Consider the following 27679-nt stretch of genomic DNA (forward strand, 5'->3'; position numbering starts at 1 on the left):
AAAAGATCATCGTTATTCATAGGAAAACATCATAATCTCAGTACAGTTGTATTTTTTTTTTGTTTGACCTCATTACTCTGTAAATAATTATTATATTTTTTATTTCAAAGGATGTTAGGCCTCGTTAACACTGCCATCTATAACTACTCGGCCGGCAATCCCCTATTTCGCGGCCTCTGAAGTAATGTACAATTAAGATATCACAAGCTGTAACGAAAACTCATAAAATTAAGGTTAGATTAACACAAAAATTTCGTACATATCATTCAATTAGCAACTATTTGTCCACAACCCCCAGCTACTTAAGTGTGCAAGTGTTTACCTATTAACCTGGTCACCGATATCGCTCAGGTCCAGGCGGCCGGCATTCCTCGGGAGCGAATCCCCGCCCGACATGGTCGACACAGACTCTAGAGAGCTTTGCGATGCATTGTTTACGTGATCTACGAACATAAGTGCAGGTGGTATACTTTCGAGCCATCCACATGAGCCAGCCTCAGATCTGTGCCACTAGCTATGCCGGAACTTGACTTGTATATTATGGCATGTTGAGTGAAACAACTTTGTGTGAGCGGTCACGGTATGTTTAGCGTTTTACTTCATTATTTGAGATTGACTCCAGGTAGTTTTAAATAGTGATCTAGTACAAGGTTTGACATTAATAGATCCGACTGAAACTGGCGCTAATAAGAATTGAATTCTGCACATAAACGTGTATAACAATTGACAGTGTGCATTAGCGACAGAGACACATTTCCCAAACCATTTACAAAGACATTTAAAGACAAAACCAGTGCGCATTGGACAACACAAATCAGAATACTCACCTTTGCCATACATATTGTTGATCTGTGCGACCGGTGGGTCTTTGAAATGAGCTGAATTCCTTGCAGATGTGTGTTCGAAATGTAGGGTGAGACGGTTTCGGCGTGGCGTACTGCTAGCCGATGCCACGTCCTTCACTGTACTGTTGAGGATAGGGTTTGCGGTAGCATCGCCGTCAACCTTATCATGGCCGTTCTCTAAGACCGGACTGGCAAGAGTTTTGGTGACAAGGCGGTGGGCGTTTTCTGTTCAAAATAAACATTTTATACATAAACGTTTTTGGCCATTAACATTCCAGTTACTACAACAACAACAACAGTTTTGGGTGGTTCTACGAGCGCTTCCACCGCTATCAGTTTCCTGTCGCTTATACTGAAGATACGAGTCAGGTAGTATGCATGCGGTACAGTTACAATACAATTCATTAAAATTTCTTGCTTACGGTCTCTCATTTCTTCAATATATGCGACAGGGTAACTGATAGGTTAAGTTATGTAAGGAAAAAATTGTGATCCATATTATTGACAAGCTGTTCGTAAAATGGGTAACTGTACAGTTAGCAGCTCTTGCCGGGTATCACTTACCTAGGACGACAGTGAGCCATGGCGCGTACAGTTGCGCGAGTCGTGCGCGACACTGCCGCGACCGGTAACGGTCGTCGTGCTCGTGCTTTGTTAGCAACGCTCGCAACACGCCCAGTGCCGTTCTGCGCTTTTGAGGCGCCTCTCGGAGTGACTGTTCTACCTATAACAGTTCACATTGCAATTGGCCAATAATTAATTTAAATCACAGTTACAAATTTAATTCCTACGGCATAGAAGCCGTTAGTAAACTTGTGCGAGAAGTCAGAATCAGAGTTGACCTGACCTGAGACTGACATTCGAGTAAGGTTTGATATTAAAATAATTACATATTTAAAAATGCTTACTTGCTTCAGAAGAGTGCCCGAGAGAAAATGTCTCATTATAAAATCCTCTGACAGTTTCAGTTTTGCTGGATCTGTAAGTTAAATATCATAGGTTGTACAATAAAGCCCGTCAGTTTAGAATTGTAATATTTGTAATTAACAACCACCATCCTAACAAATAAAATTCGCTACATACCTTCATTCAGATCTTTCCCCAGCTTGTTAGCTTGCAGTGGCAAGTTAAACGGCACATAATGTTCATGCGAACATATCGTCTGTAGAAATGTGAACTTGAAATCAAACAGTGCTTTAGGCTCGCACATTTTGAACTTATCGAGATACCTTTTGACCTGGCGGAATATGAATCCGCGATCGACAAACGACAGACACGACTGTAAAAAAGACAAGTATAAATGAAAACTATAAATCACAACAAAATTAACTACAGAAAACGTCACATGAGCAGAGTTGGCGAAGTATAAGTTTATTTGGTATCTTACCTTAAGAAATACGGCAAGATTTTTGTTGAATATATGTGTCTGCATCGGCTGTTGCAGAATATATGAAGGTTCAACAGTCGTCACAAGTTTTTCGATGTTATCTAGGAGGTCGGCGTGGAACCTTTCGTTTCGGGACATCTATACAAATAAAAAAATATGTATCTAAAATTTAACCAACTACAAAAAAACAATAAATAATTTTCTACCACTCTGAAGTTGGTGCCTCAGCACGAGCCTGCACGAGTGGACTTTTAGTCGCCTACTTCACCTACGCACTACATTATTGGGCTTCAATCACTCCTGCTGGCTCGTGCTGACGCACCGACTTCAGACTGGTAGAAAATTATTTTCATGGTTTTTTGTAGTCGGTTCAATTTTTTGATATAATTTTTTTTTCACGCTTTCTAGTGTAAATAATCTAAGATACAATAGTTTGATGTCAACTGCTCGTCACCTTTTACAATACAGCGTGTATTTTTGATACTACCTCAAACTTTAAGGGTAGTTAGTGAAGGCCCTAATTATCACATGTTTTAGTAAAAAAATTAGACGTATTATTTTCCTTCTAAAATTAATTAGCACGCAATGTATCACTATGTGATACTACTTTGTTTTTGTTCAAAACGTCGCACTTGTTGACATGACAGCTGTCACAGAACGCTTCTCTCTCGTATCAAATTATTGTACGCATTACATAGTGCTCGAAAATATTTCAAAAATTAATTACGCTCTGGTAGTTAATTCTTAATTAAAAATTTGTTTTGATATCGGTTCACAGCACTAAAATTTTCGTCTAGTTACAGTTTGAGGTAGTATCAAAAATACACGCTGTAGATTGCTTTTTCCGATGCAGAGACTCATTATTGAGGAGTCCTGGTGCTTCACCACCCATTCCATTTCATCATATGCATTACGAGGACCATAAATTGCTTAGCAACTGTGTTAAAGTAATTGAAATTCAACCCGTGAAATACTTGTTATTGAATAGTAACTCCGAGTGTCAACTGTGGTCTTCATCATCAGTTCCACTTCACCAAATGATGATTTTCAAAAGCAAATGCATGAGAGAGTTCCCTCGATTTCATTAGGATCCAATCATCAGATCCTGATTTGGTCCTTATGGGACCTAATTGAAAGCATTCTCAGACGAACGCAAAATTTAAATCGATTCATAAATGACGGAGTTCTGAGGTAACAAACATAAAAAATATATTGAAGTCGGTTAGCAAATAACGAAAAATTAAACAACGTTTTAATATTACATATATTCTGAGAACAGGTGCAAGTTTTCACCTTAATCCTTCCAGTGTTAATCAAATATTGCGCCATGCTTTTGATGATGATATCGAAGAAGAAGCTCGAGTATTGCATGAACTTGTGCCCCAGCAGGAAATCTTGCTGATTTGGGTCCACAAACATATGGAGGGGCGCCGTCAACACGGTGTGAAGTTTAAACTCGACGCAGTTAAATACATACTGTAACAGATTAATGCACCAGTTGTTAACTTCCCAATGACTTACAGTCTGTTTAATATAGGAATGGACAGAAGGAAAATAGGCTCTTTATAGTGCACGCTTTAGGAAGTCGTAAATTGATTTTTTTTAGAGTACGGCCCAAACTTAATTCTAATTAAAATATCGAAGACATCAATATTAGTTTCATTTATTTATTAACTAGCTGTTGCTCGCGACTCCGTTCACGTAGAATTCGTTTATCGCTATCCCGCGGGAACTATGCTATTTTCCGGGATGAAAACTATTTTATGTCCTTTCCCGGGACTTGTACTATCTGTAGACCGAATTCGACCGAAATCGGATCAGCGGTTAAGACGTGAAGAGGTAGATAAGAAACAAACATGCAGATTTACAAACTTTCGCATTTATAATAAAATAATATTAGAAAGATTAAATTTGCTATTTTTTTCATATTATCATTTAAAAACAAAAAAAAACTTGTCCTATTTTGCTAAAAACAGAAACGTCTTCCTATAAAATAACTAAAGAGGCAGAGGTAAACAACATTCTGCAAGAAAGGGAACGTTTATAATATTGTTAGCTCAAGAAATATTCTGTACAAAACGCAGTTATTAAAATTATATAAATATAAATCGAATTAATATTATGTAGCAAATTACGTTTTAATATTGTGTTATTTTGTAAGTATATCTACTACTCAAAAATAACCGGTAAAATGAAATCAAAAATATGTTTGCGTCTTTAAATGAATACATTTAACTGAGTGAAAAGTATTTTTATTGTAAGTATTTTTGTTGTACTAATAAAACCATTTTTAGACAAGGAATGTTATAAAGAATTATATTCATTAGTATTTTCGTTTTACCAGTGAAATTTACATGGCCCTTATTTTTTTTTGAGCAGTATACATTAAGTATTCTAATAACAAATAAATAAAATGTTTAGAACCCCTTCTTCTGTGACCTTCTAGAGTCCAATGTTATCTTGAATGGATTGTAGCGGGTTAAAAAATTTGGAAAGCAAGAACTTTTTGGAAGAAATGAAATTTTAAATGATAAATAAACGGATAACTCACGTCTGAAATCGAATTTAGGTCGACTCGACATGTTCCGGGCTAATCCGTACCTAACCCTTTTTCTGGGAGCAACGCGACTCGGCGGCTGCTGCAACACGCGCATTGCTCGCGCGACTTACCCGACGAAACTAATACCGGCGCGTTTTCATCGTCATTTTTGTTACTAAATCGATTTCAGACATGAGTTATCCGTTTTGTTATCATTTAAAATGAGTGAATTTCACGGTAGTTTCATGTTCAAAAAGAAATAAAATAATGAAATACCTTGACATAGCTGTCCAGCAAATCTTTTCTCCCGTAATCATGGATCATGTGGATGAAATGTACAATTAACTTAACAATTTGATAGCCCATATCTGGAGTGTAGCTTTTTTCCACAGTCTGTAACAAAAAAATATAAGCTGGTATGGTAGTTCGTTACAGAAACTAGAAGCTATAGCCATAACTTTTATTAACCATTTTTTCTGCAATCTGGTCGTCATTAACTAATAACTATAATAGGGTGAATGGACTGGACAATCATGCTCCATCTAAGACCAAATCTTCGCTTAACTTTATATAATTACATCATCACCTCACCATCAATTCAAACAGCTGATTCAATATTGTCGGCAAGAAAGCCACGAGCGCGCTCAGTTTGATCGCATGCGCAGCTTTGAGGGCGTTACACACGTCGTTCCAAGGCGGCGGCGACGGCGAGGTGGGGGGAGAGTTGGTCCTTATCAGACGTTCGGCTTGAACGAACAGGTTGTGGAGATGCGCGTCGCGAGTAGCCACTGTCGAGTCTAAGACTAGTTGGCAGCGAAACAGCTGTTTTTCGCCTTCCACCCAAATAACTTCTGGACCTGCATTCTGTACATGAGAAAGAAGGTATTAGGTATATTTTGGCTTACAAGTACTTGTAGAAATAAGTTTGTCTAATTCAAAATTACTCACCCCTTTACCAAGTCCGAGTGGCTGGATAGACAGATACCCCGATGGTAGATGCGTTGCTATTGACAGATTTACTATCTCGTCGACAAACTTGTTGTTCTTTAGAAGTGGCACCCACGCGTAACTACAAATCAAAACAATTGCAATGAAGAAATACTTTATATATAGTTGTGGTCTACTTTATAACATGAAAAAGTTCAAAAATACAGATTTGGATGGTTCCCATATAGTGGTCTTTTGAGCATAACCCATTTCAAAAGGCCATTTTAACATAGTTTTTGTTAGGGCGGTGCTGCCATCCAAGTTACGGTGACCCATTTATTTGGTTTTCATAGGTAGCATGATTAACCTACGTATAAATATTCGCTTACCCGATACAAGTCTCAACATTAGCGTCATTTTTCTTGGTTAAATCGCAGGATATGTGGTAGAACGTGAACAGCAGATGATGGAGGGGCGTGATGGTAGTAGGCAGCCTGATTTTCACCTCGTCGCTCCAAGTTGGGTTTGCATTGTGATGCAGCACCGAACACCGATACTGTGATGTCATGCCAACTCTGCCATAGACAACCTAGAATTTACAAAGTAAATTAAGTAACTTTTGTACTGTATATCGCAATAGTTGCCTGAGACGTCTATAGCCACGTCTATAGCCAGCAGGAGGGGGTTGATAGTTAAGTCGAGGGTAAAATAAGTTTTATGAACAAGTGGCTGTTGGCGCCTGATACCCTCGGTCTTAGACGACCAATATTACTTTATGCACTAGAGCATAAAAAGTCATTTTATGTCGCCTACGCATCGATTTAGAATACCCTAGATGCACTAGCACCTACAAATTCAAGTCGCAAAAATATCCCATCGCTAAGTTACAAGTGCGTGCGTCTACTAAGGCAAATCAAAAACACATAATGTACTTAAGAGCATTTAAATTTTTACTACATGCAACCTTATGTCACGAAAGTTAAGGTTTTATTTCGAGTGCGCGCGATTGGCGGTTATGACACTACAAAATAAGACCATTGCGCTTTCGGTCGTAGACAAGATTATTTTAAACAATGCCGCGTGACAATCGTAACAAATTGACGGCTTTGACGTTTCAAATGAAGATAGGTACTTATTGAAATTAATTTAAAACAATAATGTTTTTAATGAGTTTGAAGGCGTATTATGCCACAAATTCACTACATTATAAAACTATTAGCTAGTACGTACCGAAAATACGATATGCTATCCTTTTTCGACGTCTTTAATGTATAATTTTTGCACTTTTTACGGAGCACTTCGGCATGTTGATCCAATAACGAAGCACGCGTTACTGACAACAGCGCAACTGTACTTAAAAGGTGTTTAAGCAGTTGTAGAAAGACACGTTTTAAGCGTTAGCAGCTGGGTATCTAGGGTATTCTAAATCGATGCGCCTACGCCTGCATCTAGCATAAATACGAAGTTCACGAGTATGAGAAGTGAAAAAAATATTTTAACCCATATCAAAGCAGAGGTGGTTAATCGATCACATGGGTTCACTGTTGTAATGAATCTTAAGTGTTTAGCAACATAAACATTATAGAAACAGACTTTGACATTCGACTTATAACCAGTATCTTATGTTTTATTTCAATTTACTATAGCTTACCTGTAAAGGTTTATTTTCGCCTGTATCGTTTTCTCGCAGTTCAATTGCGCAAGCAATATTCCTTGCTCGTGCGAACATTTTCTGCGATTCAAAGTTCAGTGTAAGGGGTCGGATGTAGAGATGGTTTACGAAGGCAGCGTACGGTTGCTCTGGCTCCGTGTTCAATGTCGCCAGTTCCACCGTCAGCGGCGTTGATGGCGGCAGCGGGAATGGTTTTAAAGCCGCGTATGCTGTTGTCATACAATCTAGAAAACAAAGTGTTTTTATAAAACCTTTAGCCTTGCGGTGCATAGGTCTTTATTCGAGCATTTCAACCGCCTCATTTTCAGTGGTGGTAGATTTTAACGTAATGTATAGTTCGGCTCACGTAAAAAGAGCGCTGGCGATATACCTGCGCAGTGAGCAATTAACCGACCAAACGAGTGGAAAGACGTGAGGCGCGGGTGAGGAGCGAGGGAGGACTTGGCTGTGCCGTCGCGCTATTGGTTCGGCAGTCGACCTTGACCTTTACCTTTTCGTGCGCGACGGTACCCCTGCGCAAACACATTCCCTCCACTGTCACCCAGCGCTCTTTTTACGTGAGCCGAACTATAGTTCTACTAAATAACCTGATAACTGTAAGAGAATCTTTTACCATGTTAACAAAATATGCCCTCGAAAATCATACGGGAAAATCGCTCGAATAAATACCAGTATTTACCAAGCGTTAACAAAATGTAGCCTGCAATGAAAAAAATTGCCATCTCCATCGTTGCAATGTATCATGAAAGGTAACAACTTCTCATAGTCTGAACGCTTCGCGCGCGCTAACTACATTTCAGTTTCACCAATCTGAAGACAAAGCTGTCCCTCATTGTATTTAAAAGCTAGGTACGACAACTACTATTATCTTCACGAGGACACTAGTTCAAAGGTGTTAAAAGCGGCTGGTATCAAATGGCTCCCTACTAAGTATTTGGCATTGTTTTTGACACTAATGCAGGTAAATTTGAAGGTACTTTGATTCAAGTTGAATGCAAGTGACTACTCAATTCACTGTTACTCACTTGGTATTTGTTCATTACTCGGCTGAATGCTTATATTGAGCCAGCCAGGTATCACAGTCAATTTTGACAATTTTTCAGGCTTCCTAAAGTCCGACAAGATTTTCAATAAATCGTCGTCAGACATTTTATTTGGTTCTTGCCGGTAAATGGCTGGGAATTCTGGAGTCGTGTCTAGATCGTTACTATAAAGCCTAAAAATTGGAATTAATTCAAATATTATTTTGTTACTTTTACATAAATTATACAACCTTAATTTAAACTATCCTCACTTGAATAATGGTTTGGCTGTCCACGCAAATGGCATCCTATAGGTTCCAACTCGCTGAGCGTATGATTGCACAGTTTTGTGGACTTTGAGTCCTAATCGAGGGTCTTTAGTAGCTTTGAGGTAGGGCTCCAAGACTTGACTTACATGCCCTTGTAATATTTTATCAATCTTCACTACAAGAAACAAGTCTGGATGGGGATTGTTTATAGACAGCACCGCCTGGAACCATAATTAGGTAGCAATTTAGAATACTTCGAATATACAGTATACAGACTAATTTTATCGCGTTCTCGAATTAGTCCTTGAAATTTTTCATACCTGTCTTTTTGACCTGAACCACTCGTCCGGAATCATTTTAACATCTAATTTAACATCATAGCTAAAATTCTCGACTAGTGAGTTAGTACACTCAGTGTCCTTGACTAGATCTTTCACAGCGGTATGGTTTAGGTCGAAATGGAAGTTCTCAGTAAGCTTTTTGCCGCTCCTAGCATCGTACAGAGCCAGGTAAGTGAAGTAAGGCTCCACTTGACACAAGAGTTCCTTGTCACCATCTATTGGTGCTTGCAATCTAAATTTTAAGCTTTCACATTTGAGCAGAATTTTTTGGCCGAAGTGTTCTCTGGAATAGACAATGTTAAACTTTATCTTACCAACAGATTTTTGATAGATACATCTTACGACCACGCAAAACTGTAGAATAGAACTGTAGACACAATACTGTAGAAATGGATAAATGAAAAGCTTGCTCTTGAACATCATGAGCCGGGTTTTAATTATTTAGTGAAATAGAAATGTTTATGACCTATAACAATTAAGCAGCGTTTCCACCAGAGATGTGCGAGGAAGTGTTGCGAGGAATATGTTTTTCATCGACCAATAGAAACTCTGTAAGCCGTGGTGGCCTAGTGGTTTGACCTATCGCCTCTCAAAACAGAGGGTCGTGGGTTCAAACCCCGGCTCGCACCTCTGAGTTTTTCAAAATTCATGTGCGGAATTACATTTGAAATTTACCACGAGCTTTGCGGTGAAGGAAAACATCGTGAGGAAACCTGCACAAACCTGCGAAGCAATTCAATGGTGCGTGTGAAGTTCCCAATCCGCACTGGGCCCGCGTGGGAACTATGGCCCAAGCCCTCTTGTTCTGAGAGGAGGCCTGTGCCCAGCAGTGGGACGTATATAGGCTGGGATGATGAATAGAAACTCTTCATTCACACGCCCTCGCACAGCACATCTCTGGTGGAAACAGCTGAGCGGAGCGGACGAGGTAAATTAAGCGTTTGTATTGGTTAGTCAAAAACACATTCTTCGCAACACATCCTCGCACATTATTGGTGGAAATGCTGCTTCAGTTCCTATAGGCTGCGGATGAGCAAGGTAATTATTATAGCTCATTAAATATGGACCTCCACATAGTGTTGTGAAAAACGCTCATTTCGAGGCTTAAAGACTCGAACCCTAAATACTCTCGAGGCTTAACGACTCAAAGCCCGCAAAGACGGTTTATTACATCCATACGCATAAAATAAGCCAATTTTATTCTCAAATATAGTCGAGTCTTTAAGCCTCGAAATGAGCCTTATCCACAACTCTACCTCCGCAAAGTAACGCCTGATTTAATAAATTATTGGAAATGTATATGGCGCTAATTTTAACGTATAATTGTGTGCCTAAAGTTGGGTCATATTAGCTCAACGTTCATAGCGGACTTAATTAGCCCATGATCCTTCCGGCACATAAGCATATTAACGCAATGTAAGTTATAACGATCGCGAACAACTACAGGCCACTAGCGCTCATGCATGCTTTAACTATAACCGTACTTGAATGGCTCCAGCTGCGGTTCAGGCGTTTGCGACCGTTTGCATGGCATACTGAATATGTTAGCTCGACACTCATTCCTGGCCGCTGCTATGGACAAGTCTGTCTCCCTCGAATACCGCATTAGAAGGGGGTTCATGCTGTGTTCAAGCCCTTTAAGAGTCCCGTAGGTAGGGGGTGGGGGTTCGGCTGTCAGAGAAACATCTGCATCTATAAAAAAATCTAAAGCTTAATTTATAAATATTTTATTTGTTTATCAGCGTCCTTCGGGAAACTGTGTTCGTTAGTATAATTATGCGATAAGATAAAATTGTAAACAAAGGGCAACTTGTATTTCCTTTTAAATATATGTTAACTTTAAACTCGTGAGCTGTTACATTGCGCTAGTAGTTTAGATAAAATTGAATCGAGCCCAATCTCAAGTATGTACAAATACATAGTATTGTTAGATAAAACTGGATGAAGCAACTCAGTTTGAAGATGTCATATATAATACGCGTTTATTATTTAGTATTATTCAATGTTCTATATATTTATGTTGGCATATCAAACATTGTTGCAATCGAAAATGTACCCTAACCTTTGTCTAATACGTCATCACTTTGATTGACGTCTTGGCCGTCGTGATTTTTTTTCAGAGCTGCAGTAAATGCGGCAATCCATTCGTTCATTTCTTCTTCATTGTCGGCCGAGAATGTATAACCTTTTCCCCCAGACATGCGCAGCTCGAAACAATAGCGACCGCGCTTTGGATTCTATATAAACATAAGAATCATAATAAAACATCTTTGTTGCTAAGAATAAACAAAACATTGTTGTGGTTTTTATCTGTCCACTACCAACATAAGAACAGGGTAACATAAATTAATGTAATCAACAACTTACTTTAACAACATCTGAACAAAAATCCATAACAATTGTGAGCTTTGTATCTGTTTTCTTATCATCTTTGTATACTTCCATAATGTAGCCGCCATCAGCTTCCCTGACCATTGAGCAGTATCGTTTCTTAAACGATTTTGACGCGAGATTGCTGAATATCCTTTCAGAACCAATTTCAGGTCCTTTGAGCAGGTATCCATCTTTGGTGCCAATGTCCACCTTGGCAGCTTGAGCTTCATTGTCACTTTCTGTTTCAGCATCAATGTCATAAACTTCTTCCAAGAATTTGGTATCTATTGGTCTAAGAACAAAGGAAACAAAAATACTTTAACCCTTAACTTGACAAAATAAAAAAGACATGATTCAAACCGCGTCGTTACCTTATTGTGCTTATAGACCAAAAAATTCAACATTAAAAAAAATACAAAAAAAAAAACTTGAATTCATGTTCACTGTGGCATACACTGCCAAATTAAAGGGTTAACTATGATGAGAGAGATATTATTTGCAATGAAATGACTAATAGTTGCAAGTAGCAAGGATTGCTCCAACGGGGCAGTCCCGGTTTGCCTGCGGTCGCGGAAGAGCTATTATAATGTGTTTCAAAGTGTATGATGGCTTGAAATATATTGTCTTAAGCTATCTGCACACTGAGGGTGACTGCAGGCGAAGTCTGTATTGTATGTATCGTACGTAATCTTTCCGTTAGATGATGCAAAAAAGGTATTATGATCATTAGGACAGAAGAACATTATGGCAAATGAATGATAGGTATACATGTCAAAAGTGTTTATGACAAATGTGGGATGTCATTTGATTTTAGGACAAACGAAATTAGGGATTACGAAGGAGACCCGGTAAAGACATATTCGTATAATACAACCGCACCCGCCATCCTGGCAGCAGGCTATCATATTGTTCAATCAATAAGTCCATTAGCAAAACTGGCATTGTTACGCGGCAAAAACATGTTTACTGTCCTTTCATCCTCACTTGTGCAACAGAGTGGAAATGAGTCACAAATCAGATAAACATGACCTTGGAAAATGTAAACCAAAGCTAGAACTGTTGTCTGCTCTTAAGGCCATGAAGCGTATGTTAATTGTGCTGCTAATGAGCTCCTCAATTGTAGTCTCATTTAATTATCGCCAATTACACGCAACGAAATGCTGTTTCACCTAGATACATGCATTTAGCTGCATTTCTTTTGTATCATAGCAGCAGTTCTAACAATACACTTGTAGTCATAATAAGGCGAGTTATTTATACAAGTAATTCATAATATGAATAAGTACAAAATGAAGTATTAAAGTTTTAATCATAACAATTAATGTAGCCTCATAATAACGGAAATAAAAAAGGAAAACTTTTTATCATATTTTTTAATAAAAAAGTATAAATAAAACTTGTAAGAGCTAACTAACAAGGAAATTGACACCATAATTTCCTTCTGGAACTTGTTTGCTAGAAACAAAGTGAACTAACAGGTTGCATGACCTATTTGACCAATGCTAGACATATCAGGCCTTATTGTCCTGTCCTTAATTGTTGAGCCTTATGTACATAGGTAATCTTTATGTTCTATACTTTATTTACGAAGTGTCTTGGTAATTCAATAAATTAACTTCATTGAAGAAGTAATTGAGAACTTATTTCTGTGAAATAGCCATTATTCCCAAATTAAAGTGGATAATTTCACAAAATAACAATTGCTCAGGTAATTTAAGTTTATGAATGTGGAATATAATTACCTAGGTAAATTGAGGTATGTGCCAGAATAACTGTTGTATTTGAAGTGTATAAGGTTCCAACTGGAAGCGTAGCTGAGCAGGGCTTGTCGAGTGAGCAGAGGGCAGGTAGAAGCAGTCCTCACATCAGGCACAGCTGTTGTGACTGTTCTCCACCGGCGAGGAAGGACTACGCTCTAGAGATAAAAACAAAAACAATAAAATTAGTATACATAGTCACTATTTTGAAAAACTCTCAACAAAATTGACACTCAAAATAATGTTCAAAAAGTTCACTCAGAAAAGTTATCAATTACAAATACAAGTTTTATAAAAGTCTTAATATAATAGGTACAATTCTGTATCAGCAATCCTGACCATTTTAAGTCAAGAAAAAATCTAATTATCTTGATAAAGTGAAAATTACTTAATTTTGTTATTTAGGTAAGGCCATTGGTGTGCAGGGAGGGTAGTTAGCGCCTAAATCAGCATGTGCCTGCATCCACCAGCACCAGCTGTAACCTGTCCTCACTGCAAGCCCCAGGGTAGGCCTATTTTTTTAATGGGCATTCTTTCTCCTTCCACTCATCTCTAGCTTCGGTAAAATGTCGCCATTTCAGATGATGGAAAATGCATTCAATTCGTTCCGACCGAACACTGAAGCTACCATACAACGGCCAGCCGATACCGATAGTGTCTTTTTCAACCTCGACATTGGCGGAATCAGCAATAGTATAGATGGTTTTTTTTTTTAATTGAAATTGATTGAATTGAATTGCATTCAATTCTATGCTATATAAAGAACTATTTACTCAAAAATAATACTTATTCAGAAGATTGCAAGTTTTTTGTGCAAGTTGTATTAATACACACACACACACACACACACAAAAATCACGCCTGTATTCCCAAATGGGGTAGGCAGAGCACACGAAACGTTATCGCTTCGGAGCAACTTTTAGCAATTTTAGGTTTTAAGTTTGACAAAAACGGTATAATAGTGACAGGTTACTAGCCTGTTGCTTACGGTATACCTAAACCTATATCCTCAGTCGCCTCTTACGACATCCACGGAAGAAATGGAGAGGTGTAATTCTAACCCGACACCACACGGGTCATGGGGTGGGATTAATTACTATTTGTAAAATAAATGGTTTATCTAGTGATTTTTACATAATGTGTATAAATGTTAGTCACATGACTGACTTTCAGTATCAGTGGGTTATTTCATCAAAACATTGACTTACAGAAACATCATCAGATGGGTAGAGAAGGATGTCTCTAAGGGGATCATTCAGCAGCAGTGTCTTGTTATCTTGAATGTAATTTTCGAAGTCTAAAGCTGATGATTTTTTTGCAATAATATTCTGTAAAGAAATGTAATATGTAAGAACATGTGCTTAAAAAAATCGGTCAAGTGCGAGTCGGACTCGAGCATGAAGGATTCCGTAAACAGTTCAGTAAAAGTTTTTCTTCAAATTCTTCTAATAAAAGTTTTTTATTGCTGACTGTACTTTATGCCCCTGGTTACCAAAGCACTCGTCAAAACGATTTCAGATTTGAGTTGAAAGATTCCACCCCAGCAAACGTTTTCCGAATGTACTTTTTGTTGACTTTACTTGGATTGTCATCTAAACTACATATCTGTACCAAATTTCAAGTCGGTACTATTAACTATTGAGCAGTTCCCTCCTGCAAAGACGATCCTGGCAGGACCATCAAGATGTCACTACCAAATTATAGTATTGTGACCAAATTAACATAAGTATGCCAAATTTCAAGTCGATCGGACCACTGGTGTGGGTCAAATTTAGCTTCTAAGATTTGACCCAAACAAACAATAAATAAATAAACAAACAGGGCAAGCTAAAGAAAAGCTTCTAAAAATATCGACGAAATGTAAGCTCTTGTGCAAGTATTTCGAATAAAAAACCATTTGAGTTCTCGTTCTCTTTGGTTCTGGCTAATTGCCTCTGAAACCATTGCAACGCGCCGAGCGCGGCCCAAAAAAAAATGGCTATCAGCGCGGTTCATTCGCGGGAAATTCGGCGGACTTCGTATGTTGTGTAATTAAATAATAAGAAGCTCGACTAGTGTGAATAAAATTTAAACTTTATTATAAACCTTGTAAATAGTGTTAAATACTTAGTATGAATTTTTTAGTGTAAAAAAAAATAGGTAAACATAGTGACCGTGCGAATTTGGCGAGCACTTTATCAAAGTTGGCTTCATTGTTGTTTGTTGTTCATAAATTGCTTCATTAATTTTGCACAAAAACGAATAAACCACACAATCACAGTTACTATATTATATTATCCAAGCTTTTATAAAACATCATTAAAATCGCAAACTTAAAGGTAAATATTCAAACAACATAGGGGCTGTCACCTTAGTCGCCTAGCAACGGCTTACAACGCCTCGCAACCAAAAAACGCTGAAAAAAACACGTTTCTTGTATGACGACCCCTTTAATTTGTAACTTTATTTTATTTTTAGTATTTTTTGTTATAGCGGCCACAGTAATACATAATCTGTGAAAATTTAAAGTGTCTTACTTTACAGCTTAAGATATAGAGCCCTGTGACACACGGACGGACAGACAGACAGACACGTAGCGAAGTCTCAGTAATAGGGTCCCGTTGGCACCCTTTGGGTACGGAACCCTAAAAATTATATATTTTTAAGTATTTTTTATATAGTACTATTTTGTAGCAAATTTGAGAGACTATTCAGAATATCAAAGATTGTTGATTTAACCCTTTTCCAGGCCTCGCGAATTTAGATGTGCTACCACAAAATAAATCATAGTTTTATGTTGTTTACCTATGAGGGATTAATTTAATTTTTTTTTTTACGAATTCAAATGAAATGAACCATGCAAATGTATGGATAATTTATGTCTCAAAATAGTTTTTTTTTTATATAATTTTTTTCAAAGCTTTAGTTAACTTGCCCTGTTTGTTGTTGTTGGGCCAATTTTGCAAGTTCATTTTGACCCACTTGCAGTGGTTGGATTGGCTTGAAATTTGTAAGTTGAATGACAATGCAAGTACAGTGAACAAAAGGTACAGTCAGCAAAAAAACCTTGTATCAAAAATAACATTTTTAACAGGAACTTATTATGGTTATTACCAGGATATGAGATCTTACTTTTTGAACACCACCCATCTGCATTTTGAATTAACCCTTTTCCAGGCATAGTGCATATAGCAACCACATAAATGTACACAAATATTTGACCTTACTAAGTATACAATATGGTACAAAATAGGGATGGGCCGAAATTCGTTTTACATTTGGTTTAACCGAAAAACGGCAGTTTGAGCTGAACAGCAGCATTCGGCTTAAATGTTGAATATTCAGCACCCCTGCTGCTGCTACTGGTGGCCCCTGGTGTTGCAGATGTTTATGGGTGGTGGTGATCTCTTACCATCAGGAGACCCACTTGCTTGTTTGCCATCCAGTCGAATAAAAAAAAAAACTACAAAAAATAGCCCGTCAAAGTCAAGTCAAGGGAAAAAAAAATAATAATAATAATTGAAAGCATGTTTGTCATAGCAGTAAAATATGCAACAAAAATTAAATAATCTTAGTTTTTATCCTTTTAATAAACATCTTGATTACAAATCCTAAACTGAATTGAAAACAAAAATTATTTTGGATCACAATTTTCACAAATGAATTACTCATATTTAAATTTTGATTGAACTACTAAGATTGAAATTGAATTGAACCGAATTTCGGCCGAATTTCTTATTTTTACCAAATGTTTGACTGAAGTTCATATTATTATTTGGTTCAATCACATTCACCCCATCTCTGTTAATTGTATGTTGCACAATGGGATGTTCTGAATTATTATCATTCAGTGTTTAATGTCTAACTTTTTAACATATAACACCAAGTCAGTCAAAATAAACTAAGTAAACTGACATGACATTTAAAAATGTAAAATCATAATTTTACCAACTTTAAAATTAAAAAAAAAAAACAATTTTGCATACTAATTTGCATCAAAATCTTGGTGTTGTTGGGAATATAAGTGACCTCGAAACTGAAGCACATAACAGATTTTTCTAATCAAATATGCTGTATTTAATCTTATATAAAAATACTTAATCTTGCCTTGAATAGAGTAAGACAAGATCATCATTTTTGTTTAGATTTGAAGTTACTACTATTAAGTATAGTTGAATAATGGTATTAAAATATAAAGGAAATGAGAACTTTTATGTAAATGTGTTAGCTAATAATGTATGTAATTAATATTTTAGAGAAAATCCGCGGAATCACTTTCACCGACAGTACACACCCTAGAATCATGGGAAAATAGATGACTTTTAATGATTATATAATAAAATATGCCAAATTTAACTCTCATATGCATAATATTCAAAATAGACTTTCCAAAGGCACAATCGTTCGTAATAAAATCAATTATTTTATATAAAATTTACCTCGTACTCTGCGCCACTCTTCCCCTTGGTGTTTATAGGAGGCATTATTAACGAAACTAAGCAAAGTGCAGTGTAATATTAAATAACATAACACTTTATTGTAATTTTTCCATTATTAAACTTCACATTTTAAAGAAATGGTAAATTTTAGTAGCACGCCTTAGCAGAATATTTATTGAGAAAAACAACGACCGTCCTCACTCCTCTCAACAAAGTCGAGGAAGACCACAGATAAAACTAGATTCGTTTCGTTGTGTCATTCAGACTTTTCAACTTCACACTTCACTCACAGTCCAACATGAAGCGTTAAAGCCAATTAAAGCGTCCGACGCTAAAGGTCCGATTCATTGATTGCTTATAGCTCTGTTTCATTCTGTGGTTTCAGGAAGGAAGGTTTACCTTTAAAATAAACATTAATGTAATTTAATATGATTTAAGGGAGCTCTGAGTGTTCTCAATAAACGTAAGGGAGCTCTGAGTTTCTCTTGTTTTGAAATCCATCCTTATTCGACTATTATCCGCAATTGAAAAAAAGAACTGCTAGCGATTTATAGTTGGTTTGGATGACAATGCAAGTAAAGTCAGTCAGCAATAAATTAAAAAAATCAAAAAACCCGACTGCCTTAAAAAATACTAAAAAGAATAAAACAAGCCTAGTGGGCTAGCTGAGGCTAGAACTTTGTTACGAGATTTTTAGCTGCATAGTACGAGGGTTTTTTTTACGGTTGGCAACCCTGGCGGCATGTTGGCTTGGCGGTTGGTAGCATTTTCAACCCCGGGGTGTTATAAGTTTGACCGCTATGTGTGTCTGTTTATCCTAGCGTGTCCTAGCTATTCTTCCTTTTTTAACCCCCGACGCAAAAAGAGGGGTGTTATAAGTTTGACCGCTATGCGTGTCTGTATGTGTGTCTGTCTGTGGCACCGTAGCTCTTAAACGGGTGGACCGATTTCAATGCGGTTTTTTTATTTGAAAGCAGGTTTTCTAGCGATGGTTCTTAGACATGTTTTATCAAAATCGGTTCAGCCGTTACAAGATCATCAGCTCTTTTGTTCGCTGCGGTAGGAATCTTAGACGCATAATGGGTTTTACTTTACTTTCAAACATATTTGGAACATAAAATTTGAAACACCGATGTATGCTATATAACTATGCAAGATTATGTCTCGGCCTGATGCTGCAGCCAGGTTATCCAGAACACAAGTAGGTACACTCTTGATATCATAAAACCATAGCAGATATATCGTGTTTGGATTCGTTTCGATCTGTATTTGATTCTACATACAATGCAATGGTGGCAACAGAATGATCTGATGCTGCAGCCAGGATATCCAGCACACTAGTACACTATTATAAAAAATAATAGCACATATGTCATGTTTGGATTCGTTTTGATCAGTAATTGGTTCTACATACAATGCAGTGGTGGCAACACGACGAGCTGATGCTGCAGCCAGGATGTCCAGCACACCATTATACTCCTGAAAAAATAATAGCAGATTTTGCAGGTGGTACCTAGGACCTTTGTGCAAGGTCCGCCCGGATTGCTACCACCATTTTGCTCGCTAATCCTGCCGTGAAGCAGCAGTGCTTGCACTGTTGTGTTTCGGCGTGGAGAGTAATACAGCCGGTGAAATTACTGGCACTTGAAGTATCCCATCTTAGGCCTCTAGGTTGGCAACGCATCTGCAATACCCTTGGTATAGTAATTTTTTCTGGAATTCCTTAAGAACTTTCATCCTCATATTTTCAAGTAAATAGGTCGAAATTTGAAAAGCGCCGGAACAAATGTTTTTTAGGGTTCCGTACCTCAAAAGGAAAAAATGGAACCCTTATATGATCACTTTTCTGTCCGTCAGTCTGTCTGTCTGTCAAGACCCTTTATCTCGTAAACGCGCGAAGTATAGGTATCGAGTTGAAATTAAAACCCTAAACTCAGGTCAATAGTCCCGAAAGCTGTGAAAAAATCAAACTTCTAAGTCAAGACAATCAAAAGCAATAACTGTAGTTATTAAAAAGTTGTTTCCATACAAATCGCCTTAACAGACCAAGTTATATGTAAGGTACTTCCGGCTGTTCTAGAAACTTGGAATTTTGCATGTCTATGTCAATAAGTCATCTAATATGGCCCCACATTGCGCACATTTTGCTTATGAGCTTAGAAGGCTCTGCTAACACTGCATCATTCCCTCTCTTAACATCCCCTCGCCTTCTTTATAGACAGAGTAGGCTATAGACTTATAGCTACGATAGCTGTCTGTTACATAATTATATACCTAAACCTAATTATCTAATATCATAAATACGAAAGTTGGTGAGTTTGTTTGTTGATATTTGTTACTCCTGCACGCTAAAACGGCTGGACCGATTCGAGTGAAATTTGGTAGGTACCTATGTAGATAGCTGGACATCTGGAATAACACAGAATGCTACTTTTTATATCCCAATATTTCACATTAAGGAATAAAATCTCGAAAATAAAACAATTAATTCTCGACAATTCCCGGACTTTCAACTTGTAACAACCTAGTTATGTGTATTGTGCTAATATATTTAAAACGAGAGTGTGACTGACTACGGTAAGATGTACCTAAGAACTTAGATTTTCGAATTTCCTCCTGGTTCTAATGCTTTACCCGTGCGAAGCTGCGGGTAAACACTCAGTAGTCGTACAATAAAAGTCACCTCAAGAATGTATTGATATATTCAAAATACATTGTTAAAATGATTTCCGTTTAATAGTGTTTCATTCGTTTCAGACATGTAATTGAGCACTGCTCAATGAGCAGGTACCTACGTAAGTACCTATAAATGATCTGAAACATAGTTTCCACTGATGAACATTTATTATTTCTCTTAACTGCTCTTTATTGACTATGGGTAGTTTTCCAAGTAAAAACAATAGTATTCTAATTAGCCTGTCAGTCAGTTAAATTATTAGAAATGATTGGACGCGCATTCATTTTTGTCCATCAAACAAGAAATGACAAAGATGAAAGGACATCTCCCGAACTATGGGCCCCTCGGGCCCGTGCTGTCACGCAATGCTAAAAGTGTGGCACGGCGTGGCGTCTCACGCGCAACTTTAACTGGCTAGGTATATTTCATAATTTTTTGTGGAATATACCTAGGTATGCCTATGTGTCCAATACTAATTTTCTGATAAACCTGACGGACTAATTAAAGTTTTGAGGACACTTAACCTATCATCATAATCATTATTACATGTTTTTTACTGAGGTTTATAACAAGCTAGGTACATTTCATATTTCAAGATTTTAATCTTAGTTTCAGTATGTACCTGAGACTACAATGTCTTCACTGTAAACATATAGGTACGTATATACTACTTTTTATAATACCTACCTAGGTAATATTATTGAATCATTTTACCTGGTTTATTAACATACAATATCCACCAATTCCTCTTTGGCATTAAACATTTTGTTTGATTAATCAAATAACCAATTGTAGACAGATAGACAGATATATCTGCATGTATAAATGCAATATAATGTCAAATAGCTTAACACATTTTGTAAAACATTTATTTACATTGCATTGAAATGCACACATCTATTTACATTACGAAACAGTCGTCCTTCATAATCATAAATTAGAACTTACTTAGTAGAAATTGGAAAATGGAAAATAATTTTCAGTAATAAATGTCATGGTCTCATGGTTAATTAGAATTAGAATTCACAATGAGATAGTATTTTCAGGTAAATTTATAATTTAAATCAATATTGCTGCTTTCACACACACAGTTCAATGCACATTTCATAAAGTACCTAATTCATAAATAACTTAAAATATACAACATTACAATAATTAAACAAACAATTGAAAATTTACGTTTGCACCTTATTGAGACCATTTAACATGGTATAAATTGTAAAGTTAAAAAAATCTAGAAATGTAGAATATGAAAAGTTTTTTTATATGTACATTATAATAAGTAGGTAAGTATAATTTGTCTAAGTTTTTAACAATCAAGACAAAAAGTCAGTTAAAGTGCTTAGGTACCTAGTTAGGTACTTCATTTCTAGAGTCATTTTTAGCCCCCGACACAAAAAGAGGGGTGTTATAAGTTTGACCGTTATGTGTGTCTGTGTGTGTGTGTGTGTGTGTGTGTGTGTAACCTTACAATGTTGAGATAGGTGAAAAGTCATGGTTCTTACATTTGTTCATAGGTTCTCACACAATAGCGAATAGCAATTTTTCACATGCAGTATTTTTGATAAAACTATAGAGAATGTTGCATAATTATCGTATGTATGTTGTAGGTATATAAAATAACCAATAACCACTATTAGTTCCTCTGTATCATTTGCCATAGTTAAAAGCCCTGTGATGTTTCACTTCTCAAGACAATTTTAATTCCTCAACAATAAAACATCAAGTTATATTTAAGATGACCTTTGTCTAAATTGTACTATCTACTGGACTTTTATTTTGTCCTTATAAAATTACTTATATATTTCTAAAGGTTTAATAGTTAATTAATTATGACACAACGACATTAAATGACAACCTTTTATTGATGTCAAATACTTAATTGGCTCGAGGAGAACACATTTTTCTCAAAATTTCAATAGCCTAAATTCCTCAACGGATTTTTCGAAAATAAGACATTTAAAATGTCTGGAATGTTCCACAGAGAGGTACAAAAGTTTGATTCGGATTAGGTAAGCTCTTCTTAGATTAACATGATTGTGTGCCGATATAACATTTCTTTTTGGTAACGATTTGTTTCACTCTTATTTGAACAATCGGTACAGTTTATTATGAAAATATCACACTATGTAGTTATAGGTATAATAATTGAGTATTTCTCTGACGTGCTCCATAAGAAGCTCTATGCTTTTTCCACATTTGTCACATACTATTTATTCAACATTCGAAATTTGTGATGGTACTGGACATGAACGAGAAATTAAGCGTGGTGGCAGCGGACGGCGGCGAGCAGCGCGGTACATACTGTGCGGCGGGCGCCAGGGCCCGGGCTCCCGCCGGGGCCGCAGCGACCGCCACTCCTCGTCACGTGTACTCGTCGTCTTCTTCCTCTTCCTCCTCCTCTTCACTCAATTCAGACTCGGGCTCGGGATCCGGTATTGCCGCCAAATAGTCAACTGGAGGCCGAGGCGCGGGAATCAGGTAACCCGCCGAATCCTGCGGCGGAGGCGGCGGCCGCGGCAACCTAATCTGTGCGCTCGTACCGTTCGCTGCGGCAGCTATCTCTAACTTTCTGCATATCTCATCGAACCCAATCCTATCCCGAGGGTCCGACTTCCAGCACCCTCTCATCAATTCGCACGCGAAACGCGGACAATTCTCCGGTGGGACCAGGACAATGCCTTGAAGAATGAGCTTTGTAGCCCCATCGTTGTTGTGTCCATAGAACGGTTGCTTGCCTCTGCTGTAGATCTCCCAAAGTACGACACCGTAGGACCAAACGTCGGACTCGTGAGTGAACCGAGCATAAACAATGCTTTCTGGGGACATCCATCTCACCGGCATGGGTCGTTCGCCTCCCATTTTGTAGTAGTCGCACGTGTATACGTCGCGCGACATTCCGAAGTCTGCGATTTTTACGACGAGATTGGCTCCGACTAGACAGTTTCTGGCAGCAAGGTCTCTGTGCACAAAGCGGCGCGAGGCGAGGTACTGCATGCCGCGCGCCACTTGCAGCGCGACGTGCAGCAGCGCGGGCTCGTCGAGCGCGGGCCCGGCGCGCCCGCCCCGCGGCACCCGCGGAGCACCCCCGCCAAATCACCCCACTCCATGTACTCGAAAACCATCCACGGACTCGCGTTGATCTCTTCTGCAAACAACAAAATTTCAAGATTGTTTTTTTGGAATCTTCTTGTATTTTTTATTTCAATTCCAAATTTTTCTTTTACGGTCATCCCGTAAAACCTAAATTGAAAATACAAACTAAAATATAGATGCACAGAAAGACCAGAAAAATAAGACCAGCACTGGGAATGGAACCCAGGTCCTCGTTATTCCGTACCGCGTGCTATACCGCTACACCACCACTGGTGGTGGTGGTGGTTTTTCTGTGCATCTATATTTTAGTTTGTATTTTCAACAGAATTTTACTCTTTTTTCGTAAATAAAAACAATTTAGATACGAGTATGCTTTATTTTCGTAGTTGTGCTTTTGGAGCTGTTGTGCTTACCTCTATGGACAACTCCGATGAGGCTCAAAATGTTCGGATGTCGAAAAGCGGACATAATCGAGACTTCTCTCACGAAATCTTCTTCAGCACTGCGGCCTGCGCTTTCTTTTAGAACTTTTATGGCCACGACTTGCTCGTCATCTTCCAGTCTCAGTAACCCTGTTGAAAATTACAAAGATGCGCCTAATTAATTACATTTTAAAGCTCATTTGAAAGTGTAGTATTGTTACAGGAAACTAGAATATTTGTGTACCTTTGTGAACTTTCCCGAAACATCCTTCCCCAATTTCTTCCAGAAAAGTTAGCGCGTTGCTGTCCAAGAGCGGGACCTGGTCATTGGTAACCTCCGAGCTGAGAAGGTTGGGAGATGCGGGCGCCGCTGCCGGCGCGGCCGCCGTGCCCGTCCCGCAGACTCCGTACTGCGGGTTCGTTATATACCGTTCAGCAAGCAGTGGTTCTCCTGGTCGCACACGCTACAATAACGGAACAAATCGTATTTTATGTAGCTGTACAACAGGAAACTAGCAATTTGCACAAGCGTATTATGTTTCAGGATAAAGTAGTAGGTCACATTGCGTATAGTTGTTATCATTGAACGACGTTTTATCTTAGTGGGGTGTTAGTGGGGAACTGGGAAGACAGTTACCGGTTGCCCTTTTCCAGCGATGATGCATATTCGTCTTCTCAAATAACAGATGACGGATAGTGCAAGGATAATGACTAGCAGCAGAGCCCCGCCGATCGCACAGGCGACCAAGATGGCTCCTGTACCATGGGCCACGTTGCCACTTGACACCGTCGTTTCACTGCCCGCTGTTGCTTCAGGGAAATAGTCGCTAACTTGTGAATTAAATACCTGCAACAAATCAAATGTTGATGTTAGCTAGCCAGTTATGAATATTTTTAAATAACTTCTTACCCTGAGTGACCCTGACTCTACTATCATCTTCTGATATTCTAACCTTAACTATTCTAACTAATAGGGTAAAACCGTGATAGATACCAGGGGTATAGCAATCCCGATTGTAATTGTAAAAGTATGTACTTTAGTGTCACGGATGAATAGCGAGCTTATTAAAATTTAGTGATCTATCGAGAGACTCTCTATCTACCTCTAAGTAGGCCATATCGTATATCTCTGCAATTTCATGTTAAAGCAAAGTACGGACAAAGTTTTTACGGGATCGATGCCCTATCTACTCGTAACGTCGGGGCATCTATCCAAAACATAATGCTATGGATTGGGCAATTATCACATATGCGACCGATTTCCCAAAATGGTTTGGTAAATTTTTTAACATTCTTGTGAATATTAAACAAAAAATATTTATAAATAAGGAACCAAAGTACATGCGGATTTTTGCAACGTAACCGCAATAGCTCCATTGCAGTTGGAAATATTACACGTAAAATTTACAATTTGAAATGATTGGGCAGTCGGTAGTTGAGGTTGCGCTGCGGTTCGAGTGCAGTTGCTCTCTAACGGCCTAAATTTTCAATAAAATACAGTCCAATGACTCTTTATTGTCCACCACAAATAGTAAGCGATACAGAAAACAGGTACACAGAAAGAAAATTACAAAGTTAATTAATTTATGGTAAAAAAAAACATTTTTAATACAAGCTTTTTTTGCTGACTGTACTTTTTGTTGACTGTACTGTCCTAAGTCGTGTATAAGTCCTGAGCGTGGTATTTTGTACTTGTATTGTAACCCAAACTACATTTGCATACCTACCAAATTTCAAGTCGATGCCAATAACCGTTGAAAGTTCCGTCCTGCGTAGACGATCCTAGCTGGACTACCAGGATGTCACTACCAGATTATTGTATTGTCACGCAATTTACATAAGTATGCCAAATTTCAAATTAATCAGACAAATGGAAGTTGGTCAAATTTAACTTGCAAGATTTGATTACAGACAGACAGACAACGGGACAGGTGAAACTAAATAAAAGCTTGTAAAAATAGGCCGCTTTATCGCTTTATCTCTTCCAGGCAACCTTATATCTTCTTCTTATATCCGTCGGCGGCCGATCGTAAAATCCGCGAGATCACGAAATTCCTAGGCATTTCGTGAAATGTCGCCATTTCATTATAAGTATGCCTAAAAGTTGGCCAATGCCTGGCCACGATGTGCCTGAGAAACAATGCGGCCGATCGATTAGAGCAAGTTCGAGGTTTCAACGCAACGATAGTCGCTTGCCTTAGCTCTTATAGGTAGGCCGGGCACATCGTGATTGCCGAAGAAAAATAAAAATTTAGGAACGCACGAGTGACCCAGCGAGGAGTGGTTAGTATGCATTGTGACCACAATGCACGAGCCGAGCGAGCGAAGCGAGCGTGCCGTGGCTGCGGCCGGCGAAGTGCCAGAACCGATATGGCGGCGTTTCATGATATGCCTAGGAATTTCATGGTCTGCCTAAACTGGCCAAATCATGAAATGGCGGCGTTTCATGATATGCCTAGGAATTTCATGATCTGCCTACACGTCTATAGGCAAATCGTGAAACGGTAAGTTTTTAATAATATGGCGGATGTTCCTTAGCCAATTCATGAAATGGCGCCATTACACGATATGCCTAGGAATTACGTGATCTGGCGGATTTTACGATCGTGCCCCGACATATCTAATATATAAAATTTTCGTGTCACAGTGTTTCTGACTAAACTCCCCCGAAACGGCTTGACCGATTTTTATGTTTTTTTTTGTGTATAAGTACTCGGGCGGTAGGTCGGTGTATCTGTTTTCTGTATCGCTTACTATTTCTGGTGTACAATAAAGAGTCCTTCCTTGTATTGTATTGTATTGTAGAATAGGATATAAACTATTTTTCATACTTCTACGCGGACAGAGTCGCGGGCAACAGCTAGTAGGTATATATATTCGTTTGCATCTTTGTGTGTATGTTTGTTTGGATATTTATTCGTTTGCTACCTATTTACGTGATAAATATACACACTTGTGCCGTGGGCGGCGAAGGGGAGTATCTCGCGTCGTCAGAGGCGTTCCACGTGCGCCGCGGAGGCAAGACGTTGTGGATCGGCTTTGGAGTCAGAGGCACTGCGGACAATGGGAACAAATTTTAAAAACAATAGCTAAACAAATATTTGAATTGCCAGTGGGTGCCCGAAGCATTTTAGCTGTTAAAAGGGAACTTCCATCTATCAACTAACTTTCATTTCATTCAAATTCGAAACGTATTGTACCTATATTGGGCTATCGCAATCAAATTCTTGCTTTCAAACGGTATTGAATGAGGGTAGAAAGATATGGTTAATGGAATTGTGATTAACGCACCCGCGATTTAATTTAACCGTTTTTAAGCCTGGGCCCCGCGAATTTAGATGTGCTACCACTTAATAAATCATAGTTTTATGTTTATACATGTGAGGGAGTAATTTAAAAACGAATAATATTTTTGACAAATTCAAATGATTTTATACCATAATATTGTTTAGTAAGGTCGAATGTTTGTGTACATTTATGTGGTGGCTATATGCACTATGCCTGGAAAACTATACGGCAGAAAAACTACTGTGCCCCATACATTGGTCTTGTGTATGGGCCTTAAATCCGTGGCCTTAAATATAATAGATACTAGCTTTGCCCGCTTTTGTTTGGAATTCCTTATGAACTTTCATCCCCATATTTTCAAGTAAATAGGTCGAAATTTGAAAAGCGCCGGAAAAAATCTTTCTTAGCCGTACCTACCTCAAAAGTAAAAAAACCCTTATAGGATTACTTTGCTGTCCGTCCGTCCGTCTTTATCTCGTAAACGCGCGGAGTATAGATTGAAATTAAAACCCTAAACTCAGGTCAATAGTCCCGAAAGTTGTGAAAAAATCAAACCTCTAAGTCAAGGCAATCAAAAGCTACAGTCATTAAAAAGGTGTTTCCATACAAATCGCCTTAACAGAAAAAGTTATAGGGTACTTCCGGC

General features: G+C 38.1%; 2 protein-coding genes across 5 annotated transcripts in view; both read right to left on the reverse strand.

The window, feature by feature from the left end:
• The window catches only part of Ziz (dedicator of cytokinesis protein Ziz), a 99911-nt gene extending 82117 nt beyond the window's left edge, over window positions 1-17794 (reverse strand). Inside the window, exons 1-21 of one of the 4 annotated variants that reach the window (XM_074085412.1) lie at window positions 17551-17792; window positions 14341-14460; window positions 13118-13290; window positions 11370-11667; window positions 11065-11239; window positions 10487-10694; window positions 8982-9285; window positions 8665-8882; window positions 8396-8586; window positions 7350-7594; window positions 6088-6287; window positions 5720-5840; window positions 5363-5635; window positions 5048-5164; window positions 3526-3708; window positions 2233-2370; window positions 1929-2124; window positions 1754-1824; window positions 1410-1569; window positions 828-1070; window positions 323-443 (exon numbers count right to left, since the gene is read on the reverse strand). In XM_074085412.1, the coding sequence (XP_073941513.1) occupies window positions 323-443; window positions 828-1070; window positions 1410-1569; window positions 1754-1824; window positions 1929-2124; window positions 2233-2370; window positions 3526-3708; window positions 5048-5164; window positions 5363-5635; window positions 5720-5840; window positions 6088-6287; window positions 7350-7594; window positions 8396-8586; window positions 8665-8882; window positions 8982-9285; window positions 10487-10694; window positions 11065-11239; window positions 11370-11667; window positions 13118-13290; window positions 14341-14460; window positions 17551-17595 (3800 nt within the window). In that variant the 5' untranslated portion in view covers window positions 17596-17792. Of the gene's footprint in view, window positions 1-322; window positions 444-827; window positions 1071-1409; window positions 1570-1753; window positions 1825-1928; window positions 2125-2232; window positions 2371-3525; window positions 3709-5047; window positions 5165-5362; window positions 5636-5719; window positions 5841-6087; window positions 6288-7349; window positions 7595-8395; window positions 8587-8664; window positions 8883-8981; window positions 9286-10486; window positions 10707-11064; window positions 11240-11369; window positions 11668-13117; window positions 13291-14340; window positions 14461-17550 lie in introns of all 4 variants that reach the window. The other 3 variants (XM_074085410.1, XM_074085413.1, XM_074085414.1) reach the window with 3 other exon arrangements.
• Window positions 17795-21762: 3968 nt separating this feature from the next.
• LOC141426090 (tyrosine-protein kinase transmembrane receptor Ror-like) overlaps window positions 21763-27679 on the reverse strand; it is an 8987-nt gene continuing 3070 nt past the window's right edge. The window contains 6 exon segments of the mRNA XM_074084953.1: window positions 21763-23295; window positions 23298-23375; window positions 23737-23895; window positions 23990-24209; window positions 24383-24592; window positions 26699-26799. Coding sequence (XP_073941054.1) covers window positions 22592-23295; window positions 23298-23375; window positions 23737-23895; window positions 23990-24209; window positions 24383-24592; window positions 26699-26799 — 1472 coding nt within the window. The 3' untranslated portion in view covers window positions 21763-22591.

This window comes from Choristoneura fumiferana, chromosome 3, assembly GCF_025370935.1.
Source record: "Choristoneura fumiferana chromosome 3, NRCan_CFum_1, whole genome shotgun sequence".
In the NCBI taxonomy this organism is placed as follows: Eukaryota; Metazoa; Arthropoda; class Insecta; order Lepidoptera; family Tortricidae; genus Choristoneura; species Choristoneura fumiferana.